Source organism: Halichoeres trimaculatus, unplaced genomic scaffold (assembly GCF_033239565.1).
Source record: "Halichoeres trimaculatus isolate MK-OKI-2021-1 unplaced genomic scaffold, fHalTri1.1 fHalTri1_scaffold_8, whole genome shotgun sequence".
NCBI classification, from domain to species: Eukaryota; Metazoa; Chordata; class Actinopteri; order Labriformes; family Labridae; genus Halichoeres; species Halichoeres trimaculatus.
Genome location: NW_027437186.1, coordinates 9,104,117 through 9,116,610, shown reverse-complemented (window position 1 = coordinate 9,116,610; position 12,494 = coordinate 9,104,117). Strand labels below are relative to the sequence as shown.

The window sequence follows — 12,494 nt, the reverse complement described above, 5'->3', positions numbered from 1 at the left end:
ACACAACCAAGGTCCAAATCTTCTTCCCCACGAGACCTGAAAGACTCTGAACGGCCACAATAAACCCACTGAACCTGCAGGGAGGAGCAGGAGGAATATCTCTGCACAGTTAAAGAGCTTTTTCCACCATGTGTTCAGTTTGTCGTTTTAGTTACTTGCAGGTTAAAGAGTTTTCATATCATATGACTCGACAGAAACGCACAAAAAGGTGTTTCAACACGAGACAGCAGACTCAACCTTCCTGCTGATATTCTATCAGTCTCAGCAGGAAGGTTAGGAGCTCAATCCCAGGTCACGCCATCCACATGTTAAACTGTCCTTGGGAAAGAAACTTAACCCAGAATAGGTGGTGTTAAAGACCCAGGTAAAGACTGCATTTCCCATGAGCACCATCAACCACTGCCATGACATGACTCTTAACAAGGCGTGCAAATTCTTCTGAATCAAATGAATGGAGAGCAGATCCAACTCTACTTTTCTTTGATGAAGACAACTTCTCCCATGATGCAAAGCAACTATGTATTTACTGATAGTTACATGTTACTCAGTTTGTAGCTTGGTGTCCTGAAGCTGTGCAGATTATCTGTTTAGTGTTCCTCACAGCCCGGTGCTCTGAGACGTGTCTGTAACGTGGATCCTTGTTATGTCTGGCCAGAGCTCATCTACCGACTCCAACCTCATTAAGAAGAGCTAGCGTAATTTATTGATGGGATCTTGAGTTACTACAGTTACACTAAATGATTCCAAGAAATTGTTTTCTCCAACATTTATTAGTTTTTATGGACCAACACCTGATTTGATACAGCTTCCTCCTTGACAACATTCTGTCTATTCTCCCACAGTACTGTTGCCCTGTTTATTGAACTGTTGATCTCTGAGGTTTCTTCAACCACCACCCATTACATTTGTTTTTTACTTTTTTGTCTTTAGTGATACTTTTACTGTGTTTGCTCCTGTTTTTGTCTGGAGATCCTACATGTAAAAATGGCTGCATTGTTTACATGTGAAATCAGCTGTTAGCAGCCTGTAGCATGTCAATGCTAACTGGTGCAAGGCCTGATGTTTCAACACAAGGTAAGGAGGAGGGGGTTTGGACAACGTGCTGGTTCTCAGGTGTGAGCTAAGAAGTGACATCGACCTGTCCTTCCATCCATCGTTATTGGGAACGTAAGATCTATCTCCAATAAGATGGATGAGCTAGCCGTGCTAACCCAGCAACAGAGGGAATACCAGAGGGTAGAGTAGCATCATGCTATTCACAGACATGGCTAACGGAGCTAACACTGGACATGAACGCCACACTGGAAGAGCTTCACCTGCTGTGAGCAGACAGGATCCAGGAGACAGAGACTGAACAGACTGCTGAAGAAGCTCAGTCCTGGACCCTGTGGAGGTGGAGGCTGGCTGAACTGGAGAACGATGGACAAGCTGTCATCTTCTATTTTCTTATGGACCTTTTTGCACTTTCTATACACTTTCTTACTTTTATTTTTTATTTTTTGATTGCTGCTGTGACTCCTCCTGAATTTCCCCTTGAGGACAATTAAAGTATTTTCCAATCTATTATATTCTATTCTATTCTAAATAAACACTGAATAACAGGGGTGTGCCATATCATACAGACAAAAATACCGGTATAAATGTTTTAATGATTAAAATTTGTCATATCGTGATATTTAAACTGTACAATTTATATTGTTTTTTGCAACTTAGAGTCCTGTGTCTTCCCTGCCATTCAGGTTTGATTCAGTGCATTAAAGCACCATCTCAAGGCTAAGACAAACTATAGACATATATTGTATATTGTGTACTATTGTATTGTCCAGATATGAATAAAATGCCATATGGCCCAGCCCTACTGGACAAGAAAAGTTAGTTTCTGTCTCATGCTGGTGTTGGGAGTTGGGAAATAATGACAGTTAGCAGCACAGATACAGAAAAGGCAACGTCCTGCAATCCAGACAGCCACAGTTTGATATTTAATGTTAATTAGACTCACAAAGAGGTCGGTGAAAAAGCTGTTGCTACAAAGTTGATATCTCAGTGTTACTTTTTAGGCTGCATGAATCATTTTCAGGTCAAAAAAAATTATCTTTGAATCAATATTTTGTGTGAAGTTGATTTTGTTCAGGGTCAGGGGCAGGCAGTAGGGTCTGGTGAACATAAGTGCTTGAACACCGCACTCCCTATCACTCTCATCATGCATAACAGCACCCAAATATCAAGTTAAACTTTCTGTAATATAAAAATTCTTTCCAATCCTTAAACTTAACTCACTGTGAACTTAAACGATCTGCTGAGAGTTTTCCTTTCCTTGGGTTTGTTAAGATATTTCTTTCCCTTTAGATGACTTAAATGCTCTGTCTGTTGAACCAATAGGGGGCCAGCTCTCAGTGAGAGGTAAAGCCCTCCCGCAAATTGGGAGCAGCTTCGCAGGACACCAATCTGGTAGCAATTACTTGTGCCTGCACAGAGCACGAAAAACCACTCTGACATTTTACAGAGTGCACGTAAGACTCAGCGTGTAAAACATATTCATTAACATTTCAAATATCATTCATGAGTACCAGGAGTCTGGCCTGATCTGTGCCACAGTAATTGGGCTCTGTGCACGGGGATTTTGGACACTTCCATCTCCATTCTGCAGTTAAATAAAACACTCTGAGTCTAAACACCTCCCAGACCTGTCAAGACATGGGGGAAGTTTTAACTGTGTCTGATGTGACTGAACACTCTCCAGTCGTCTGCTGTGGTGACAGGAAAAACAAACTCACAGTTAACCACAGCAGGAGTTAGCAGCAATTCAGCTCCACTTAAGAAAGTGCAAGGGAGAAATTCGACCAGTTATTACACTGATGGATGGTGATAATGAGCGTGTACTGGCCAGGCATTCTGCAATAACACAGCCTAAACACCCAGAGATCCGTGTTTAAAATAAGCAGAATATCCCCAATGCTCATAGCAGCAATTGTGTTGAGTTTGCTGGCAGGTCGTAACATCCAGCATGCTGTCAGAGAGTCAGCGTGCTGCTAAACACACAGTCGGTGTGATAATCACCAGATGAGGACTCATACCAGGTCAGGGAATTGTTTGACAGAAAGCAAACTGTTGGAGCCAATAAAGTGAGAGAAGGTGTGAAGTCAAAATACAATACTGAGAAGTGATTGTTCAGATCAGATTTCCCATGGTCTCCAAACGGGGATAATGAGCCAAAAATGAAGGCCAACACGTTTAAGGTGTGTGTTCAGCACAGAGGAGCTCTCATGTAAATCCAAAACGTATGTAAATATGTTTAAAGAGGGCGTGTTCTGCTTTCTTCTTTTGAAACATGGATATGAAGTAAGACTGTTCAGCGTTCAGATGACATGCAGATTTTCAAACTGCTATATACTCATACGCTGTAGAAATCCTTCAATCTGTCTGTAAACTAATCATAGCAGTCTCTACTTGAAAAAGAAAAAAAGCACAAGATTTTCAAGAGATTTTGCATCAGGATCTTCTGAGTTGTTCAGGATAGAGCTGGGCACCAAGGTATGTCCATAGCTCTGCTGTTTACAAGCCTCCAGAGGGCTGGCCAATCAGAAGGAAGGGAGTTCACGTAGTGGGGAGCCTTAAAGAGACAGTAGATACTAGGGATGAGCGAGTGCTGATACCAGGTACAGTATCGGGCCAATACCAGCTTTAAAGTGATACTCTGGGATGAAACAAGTTGGGTCCTATCACAAGGTTTGGGCAGAAATTACCCCTACAGCAGTGTTTTTATGCAGCAGAAGCCCAGGGCGCTCGCACCAAAGACCCCCTCCCTGCTCGTCAGACGGTTTGCTCTGCACTCAGAGGGGGCCATATTTTACTTGACCAAAAACACAAATAAACGGACTCCCTCCGGAAAAATCTGACATCGGTCTGCATTCACGCTTTATTTTGAGAATTTTCAGCGCGTTACTTTCACACAAAAACACCGCTAAATAAGGCTCTAGCTCTCACAGTGGCGTAAAACGGCGCTACCTCCGCTGCAGAGCCACAGCTGGCTGCGAGGCGCTCGCCGCTTAGTGTATCAGTCCATGCGCGCGGCGTGCCAGATATAAACAAACGCAGGTTGTCCGCCAGGACGAAGAGACACGATGAGAACTAGAGCCTTATTTAGCGGTGTTTTTGTGTGAAAGTAACACGCTGAAAATTCTTTAGATAAAGCGTGAATGCAGACCGATATCAGATTTTTTTGGTGGGAGTCCGTTTTTTTGTGTTTTTGGTCAAGTGCAGAGGAAACCTGCAGACGAGCAGGGAGGGGGTGTTTGGTGAGTGCGCCCTGGGCTTCTGCTGCACAAAAACACTGCTGTAGGGATCATTTCTGCCCTAAACCTTGTGATAGGACACAACTTGTTCCATCCCGGAGTATCACTTTAAATTAAGATATCACAACTCATAAGGCTACTAATTTTCGAGTCCTCCCCACCAGTAGTTGGTGCTACTTTGCAGCAGTTTGACACCACGGCAAATGTGCGTCAGGTCCTTTTCAGACAACAAGAAGGAACCAAGAAGAGTTAACAGTTAAACTTTTATTTTGCACTTTTTTAGCATTTTTTAAAAATTACTAAAACTCTGAAAGCTGTTAGGGTTTTTTTGGACTTTTATTAATATTTTTTTTTAAAAATCATGAACTCAGAGACAGTTTGTGTTTTATTTTGGACTCAATGGCAGAGTGACTGTGCTGCCTTTGTTCAAAATGATCTGTCACTAATAACTGAAACTTCATGTATCAAAAATACTTGTGTTATCGTTGACTTCTCAAGTGGGAGTACTCGTACTGGTATCTATTTGAAAAAAAGAGGTATCGAACTTCCCTTGTAGATACATTGAAGTGTTTCAGACGGAGGCTAAAAACAGGTAAGTTCTTTTGTAGATACCTACCGAATTCTGTCTTTAGTCCAGAGTGCTAATTCATGTAAAATCAAACAGTGCCATGTTTAGGTACCAAAACGCATCCTTGGGACTGTTAGGAAGAGTAGGCGATTTTCCACACTGGACATGAACACAGCATTGAAAGTTCATGTATTGGCCAAAGGTGTCACTGCAAACCATCTGAAACAGTCTTCACAGCCTCTTTAACCACTCGAAAAAACATATTAGCTTCTTTTCAATCACAAACTCAGTGAAGGGAATTTACTTACACCCAACAATGTACTTTTTTTATCACAGCTAAATTCAGCTGTCAATCAGCTCCTGAGGGTTTTTTGTCTGTTTGTTTATTTTTTTTGCTTCAATAAATACACATAAATATTTCCTGTTTGTTTCCAAAAACTACATTTTGCTGCAGACTACATATAGGGGCTTATCAGCGTACCATGATTTGGATAGATATCAGTTCCTGCTGAATGCCGGTGGAAGCCTCATGATTCGCTCTAAAGCAGACACTATCTCTGTCACCATTAAGTGCAAAACTGGAGCAAACTGCACAGAGCTGCAGGACTGAGGATTTGGGATGGAGCAGATATTGCATCAAATAGCTAAGTCTGATTGGTTGAGATGTATCTCTTTCTGACCTCTGTCTTTTCAAGTCTTGTGTTTGCTTTGTTTCAAAAATGAGCTCCATAGATAAACCATTGACTGGTAGACTGTGAAGATTTCTGAAGACAGCATGAAGCACTGTAAATGTTCTGATACATACGAGTGTTAACGGCGTGAGGACTTACTGCTGCTGGATGTGCTGCTGGATGTAATGGGGTCGTACCAGCTGAGGGGCCGGCTTCACCGTCAGTTTCATCTGGGCCATGTTGCTGGGTAGAGAGGGGGCAGAGGCGTGCTGAGGGATGGGCCGCTGCGGGACCACGTTGTGTCCGTTGCCGTGACCGGTGGTGTGTCCGTTTGTGTGCCCGTTAGTGGGTCCACTCCCTGGCACTGCGGGGAAGGGGTGTGTGGGCACCTTGTGTTCGCATGCCTTCCCACTGGAGCCAGGCTTGCAGACACAGAGCTGAGGCCTGAGGCACATTCCTCCATTCTGGCACTGAGGGATGCAATTGGCTACAACACAAAACCCAGACAGAGGAGAGAGGAGAGAGGAGAGGGAAAGAGGAAGGAGAGACAGATGGAGAATGAGAATGAGGTAAGAGGTCAGACGTACTAACAAAGGGGATCAGATGAAAGCATGGTGATAAACTGTACTTGACTTTTCATGACTTTAAAGCACGTTTCACCTCATTCATTTCAGTTTGAATAAAGGTTGGACTCAAACTGGGTGACAGAAATATACGGTTATCACCACTCTGTGAAATTATAGCTCTGAGCCTGTTTTCAAACCTGTGTGGTTCAAACAAACTCTACAGCGTTTTCTGTTACACTCAATCTGCTTTGGTTGGTGTGAAATGAAGCCGCTGAGGACAAAACAACCAAAGACATCTGAGTTATAGAGGTGTGTGTGTGTGTGTGTGTGTGCTCATGTTGCCACGGTGCAGCCGTGATGTGGATGTTTAAATCACCTGCTTCCAGTTTGGATGGACAGATTCTGGGCACCGTTTGTGTTTAACACATGCAAAACCTTTAGGCCAAGTTTATGTTTACAGACTGTGTTGTGTTTTTTAGTAAAAAGATGAGGTGAACACAAAACAGACGACATGCAAAATGTAATCATTGCAGCACAAAGGGTACGCAATTAGGTTGGTCATTCAAAACAATCCTAAAACAGTATAAAGTTCAAACATTTACAACCACTGACACAATATCCTTTTTGTTTTGGAGCTAGAAGACATATCAGCTGGCAGCATGTCCGGACATTTCAGTGAAGGTGACTGAAAATTCAGGGAGTATGATCCACAGCAGAAAGAGAAACTTCAAATAAGAATCAAATAAGGACAGACCTCCTGAGCTGGCTTAAGGCTGGTACACATTACAGGATCCTTTAAACCATCACACATTTAGAGAGCACACACTTGTTGATAACAAAAGACACATCGCACAAGATTGTTCTCTTCTGGTCTTACAGTGTGTGGTGTGCGCTCTTCAAACATGACTTCAGTGTAAAGAAACATGACAGATGAAAAGGAAAAAGCATTGGTTGGCCTCTTAAATTCAGAAGGAAAAAAAAAGCCATTATGAAAAAAGTTGTGGAGACGGTGGGGATATGGGCTGGATGAATAACAATGTGAGTTGGAGGTGAGTGAAGTCGTTTTAAGTATTACAGATAGATATCTTACTTCCTCTTCGGTCAGTCAGCTGAGTCAGCTATCGTCTTGATTGGCTTTGCTCTGGTACACCTGACATTACACGCTGTACTTGCTTGGCTCCACTCGGAGCGCCCCACACACTACAGGGTTTCTATCCGCAAATATTAAACGTGTTCATTATCTACAACCTCTCAATCAGAGGCCTCCCGAGCGACTCTGACCAGAAGAAATCACTCTTAAAACACCCCACACAGCAGCATGTCACCAAAGTCAAGGTGAGCTGCAAAAAGCGTGAATTTGAACAAATGCTCTGTATTTCATATGCTGTGGTCTCCTTTTCCCCCTCCACAGCTGTAGTGATGTCTCATCTCAGGTAAACTACACACATTTGCCTTTATATCGAGGTCCAAAATATAGTAAGTTGATGTTGTTTTTTTATATTCAAAAATGTTTGTTTTATATTCTTGTTGAAAGTTTACTTTGAGGGTCTGAAACAGGGGGAGGCAACCTAGGGAACAGGTGCCACAGCTAGCATGTGAGGCTAGTTATGTTGGCACGCAAAGAATAATTACAATGAGACACGAAGAAAAATAAGAAAGAAAGAAAGAAAGAAAGAAAGAAAGAAAGAAAGAAAGAAAGAAAGAAAGAAAGAAAGAAAGAAAGAAAGGAAGAAAGAAAGAAAGAAAATAATGAAACTATTGTGTTTTATTCTATTTAACACTTACCAAGAAATTGGGCACACCATTATGTAAAATTTTACAATTAACTTTGAATATTAAATTTAAATCATTGACGTTACAAGTGTGCAAATGTGTCTTGCAAGTGCATCACCGTAAATCTTCTAGGACCTCAGTCTGCTGGCTCGCAATCCCATTTATTTAGCGGCAATACAGTGTTAACAAAGTATGTGAAACAAAGCAACACATTCAAAACTTTCTGTACTGTTAAAAAAACAGGCAACAGGAAGGAAGTTATAGCTTTTCTCACTGCATAGCTTAGCACGGTAAAACCATTCAAGGAGACTTTCTTATCGACTGTCAATGATTTTATGAAAGAAGTAAGTCTTGGCACTTTGGGCATGAGTATAGTTTAAAGTGGCAGGAGTAAGGGAAAAGGTTACCTTCACCTGATCTAAAAGGTCAAATAATTAGGACAGGCTAACTTCATTTCTTATAATATTCATTACTTCCTATTGCTCCTTTAAGTCATCAAACTGAAATCAGGAATCGTGTAGAACGAGAATTGATAAGCTGAACAAAACGTCCATCCTGAGGGTCTACCCTGGGGTCCTCTTTCAGTTGGACGCCTCTCAAGGCGTTTTCGGTGCAGCGGCTCTACTCCGTGCTCCTTACTGATCTGTTCACCCATTGGATGTGTGGGTGTGATCAGCTGACCTGCCAGCTGACGGGGGTTGGTGTTTAGAGCACAGATTTTCAGTGGGCCAAGCCTGACTTGGTGGAAACAACTGACAAACTCTACAGCACAGAAGGTACAGACAGAGGAGCTAAATAAAAGAGAGGCCAGATGCAAAATGTGCCACGATCCCAGTTCTCAACAAGGACTACTGCTGCTGGTACTAGGGATGGGTACCAAATTAGGAACTTTTATAGGTACCGACCAAAATCTGTCAAAAGTACCAGGTACCGATTTACAAAAAATCAAAAGGTATCATGTTTAGGTACCTAAAAGCATCCTTGTGACTGTGAGGGAGTGGAAGAGTAGGTGATTTTCCATGCTGGACATGAACACAGCATTGCAAGTTTATATATTGAAGAATAAATATGTTAAATTGAAAATCAAAAAATATATATTAAACAAACTTATATTTTTTACTGAATAAGCACAAAAAAGTACTGGTACTGAATGCCAGGTACCGGGCATCGGTACCGTATCGTTTCATATGTAAAAGGTACCCAATCCTAGCTGGTACACAAGTTTAATCCTTTCATTCTCTGAGGTGAGGTCTGGTTCTTTTACAAACAGAGAGCTGCAGAGCCCTGTGTGTCTGTGTGTGTGTGTGTGTGTGTGTGTGTGTGTGTGTGTGTGTGTGTGTGTGTGTGTGTGTGTGTGTGTGTGTGTGTGTGTGTGTGTCTTTATGTGTGTCTGTGTGTGTCTTTATGTGTGTCTGTGTGTGTGTGTGTGTAGACCCAGCAGGTGGAATGACTCAGAAACCAGCCGCCCCCCTCTCTAGCTTTCTCCTTCTCTTTCCCTGAAGTCCCTGAGGGCGTGTCTCCTCTTCACTCAGCTTGTTGGTCTCATTAGTGGCTTTGAGATTTGTGAAAGTGATTAATGGAGGGAAAACGTAACGCCTGATGAAGACATCTGCTGGCACAGGAAAAACACAACGTCTCCCACCCCTTCACCTGCCACAATAAATCCACTCTGGAGCCCCTTTCACACAGGCACTGCTGACATTTTCTAAATAATTTCTGGACATTTACACGCTGACATTTCAAGAAACCTGCTGTTCACACAGCTACCTCACAGCTGTGCTCTCACTGTTTGGAATACTTTATGTGGCTGTGATCGCTGGTGTTGTTTCCAGCTCAAAATGTGATGCACTTTGACCTGTAAACCCTGTTAGAAGAAGCTAAACATCATTTAGCACACTGCTAAAATGCTGGTGTATCTCTGGTTCCTTCTTACCTCATAGCTCATTTATGAGGTTCAGGCTCTTATGTAAGCTCTGTAAGAACAATGTATCAAAGGTCAACAATTAACCAAACCAATAAACCGAAAAAGGAGCATTTCAGAGTTTTTTGTACACCTGAGACCTATGCTGTAAAACTTTTGGGACACAAACACATCAATATACGTTATGACCTCAGTCCAGAGTCTGTGTCCCTGTTTCACCATCGTCTATTGGTTGAGTTACACCCTGCTTTCATGGAGTCATTACCTCGAGGATGACATCATTGCTTTTCCACCCCCCACAGCTAAGTTATGTTAGCGTTTTCAACTAACCCCACAGTTAGTTTTCCATTCCGGGCACCACATTTTTGCTTTCTTTTCCGAGTAGCGTAAATAGTTTTCATTGCCCCCCCCCCCCTCTCCGTGGCCTGGAGCTCAGGCTGCCATCTGTTCTGCGAATAGTTCCTCTCCTCCTCTCCCTCGCACTGAGGTCAGCCACATAACAGCACTGTTCTCTGAAGGGGGTGACGAGCTAAGTGTTGGTAATTTACTTGTTAGCTGGGGACAGGAAATAGATCAGTCATGCTGATGTCCTTGCCCTATTTGATCAGACCACGCTGGGTCTGGGGCTCAGGGACCTCCTCCACACCCACACCGAGGTCTGCCCGGGGTCTCGCAGAGTTAAAAATATTCTGAGTGTGTGTGAGGGAGTGGATCCACAGTGAGAAGCAGAAACTGGGAGGTATAATGATTTTCTTTGTGTCACTACCTTGATACAAGAGCTTAAACCTCCAAAGTGAGGGGGAGAAAACAGCCATGCATTATGGGTAACTGCATCAGCCTGTTTAACCTTGCATGAGACTGGGACAGATGTTCGCTGAATTCAGAAGTAGGTAGCTGTGAAGAGATGTGACATCGATATATGAGGTATTGAATTCCACATTATCTGAGTCACCGCTGGCCCTCGCAGTTCAGATTAGCTCTGATAAGACCGTCTGTGGAGAATCTATGGGCCTCTCTAATCCTGTGGGCGAGACGTACACTTATCTTCTCTCCAGCCAGCAATGACGCTATACCCTAAACTCTTATCATATTAAACATCGCAGTTATTCACAATAACATGCTAAATCTCCTTTGACTCGACTCCAGTGATGTATTACTGAGCGCACAAAGCCGTTTTATAACCTGTTAGGAGTCTCCGCAGCAAGATTTGTCTTTGGGGCCCCCGCTGAGCCCTAATATGGTCCAAACTAACATCCTCTGCCTTCTGTGTACCGTATATCTGCCCTGTCACCTCCTACAGCCAGACAGAGCTTCATCATGAACTCTCCTTCCTCCTCGACAGGTGTGTAATAAATCTGAGTGTGAATAAAATACACTGGGAGAACGGGCTTTTTGCTGTGTATGGAGGTCACTTTCACATGAAATCAAAGGAAAATGACAACTTAGAAACTGTCAACCAAGTTGGCACTGTTTTCAAACTACACAGATCAGTAGTTTATGAAAAAAAAAACGTATCTACACTGTAAAAAAATAAAGTGTTGACTCAACTAAACTAACTTAAGTCATCTGTTGCTTTGACTGAGTTAAGTTAATTCTACATTAAGTGTCAAATAATTTGAACTAGAAAAAAAGGTCTAGAGAACTACAGAAGATGTTGGTTGGACTTAATTCATCAAGTTGAAACAGAAAAATATTTTTTCTTGTGATGGCATTTTGTAACCATGAGAGAGGAGGAAACACAGTGGATATAAGACCCTGATGTACATTCAGATGAGGGCACAGACTGTCTGTGTTCTAAATGGCACAGACCACCTGTTCATGCTCCATGTCAATGACCTGCTGTCTATCGTAATCCTAACACATCAACACATCTCATTTGTTAACATAAACACTAAAAGCACTGTAAAAATCATTCAGTACATGGGCCCATGCCCCGTGAAGCACAGATAGCTGGTCTGTGCAGTGGAGCACAGATAGCCTGTCTGTGCCATGTGGAGCACAAAGAGCCGGTCCGTGCAGGTGGCCTGTGCCCCCCACAGTGTAACACATCAAAGTGCAGCAGGGTCTTATATCCACCATGTTTCCTCCTCACTCATGGTCACAAAATGCCATCACAACAAGACAAAAATCTGATTTATGTGGACATAGATTTTTAAGTTATAACATATTTTTTTTGTAGAGATGATGCCAACTTACAGTTATGTGTTATCACAAAATCTTCAGTTATCTTTTGTCATACTGACTGAAAATAATATGTTAGAACATCAAATTGCAAAATCACTTTTTACAGTGTATGAGGATGTTTTACTTTTATTCTGGGACTGTAATGTCTTTATTGAAAGAGATAGGAAAGTGGTTACCTGAAGGAAAGAGTGTGGAATATGAGGCAAAGTACCACAGACTCAAATTGGATCTGGAGTGCCCACTTAGAGGACTGTATAAGGGGTGTCCGATTCAACTGCTCAGCAAAGCTGATGCCTTAAGGCTTATGATTTCTAGGGCTCTGATAAGGGCAGAATTGTGAGGGTTTCACGGCTGGGTTTGAGCATCTATGAAGACCGTAAAAACTGTGCCGGACTCAAGCATTATCCCCCCTGCAGCGCTTTTCCCCAGCTGTAGAGTACGCCCAGCAGTCACACTACTCCAATATGAACCAGGCTTTAGCGAGTATCACACACGCGCATGGCCCATCTACATCATCGT

The 12,494-nt window shown here is 42.6% G+C and overlaps 1 protein-coding gene across 2 annotated transcripts in view; it reads right to left on the bottom strand.

Moving 5' to 3' along the window:
- ltbp1 (latent transforming growth factor beta binding protein 1) overlaps window positions 1-12,494 on the bottom strand; it is a 141,758-nt gene that overhangs the window by 102,617 nt on the left and 26,647 nt on the right. For both annotated transcript variants that reach the window (XM_074675580.1, XM_074675581.1), the window contains exon 3: window positions 5,691-6,018. In XM_074675580.1, coding sequence (XP_074531681.1) covers window positions 5,691-6,018 — 328 coding nt within the window. The remainder of the gene's footprint in view (window positions 1-5,690; window positions 6,019-12,494) is intronic.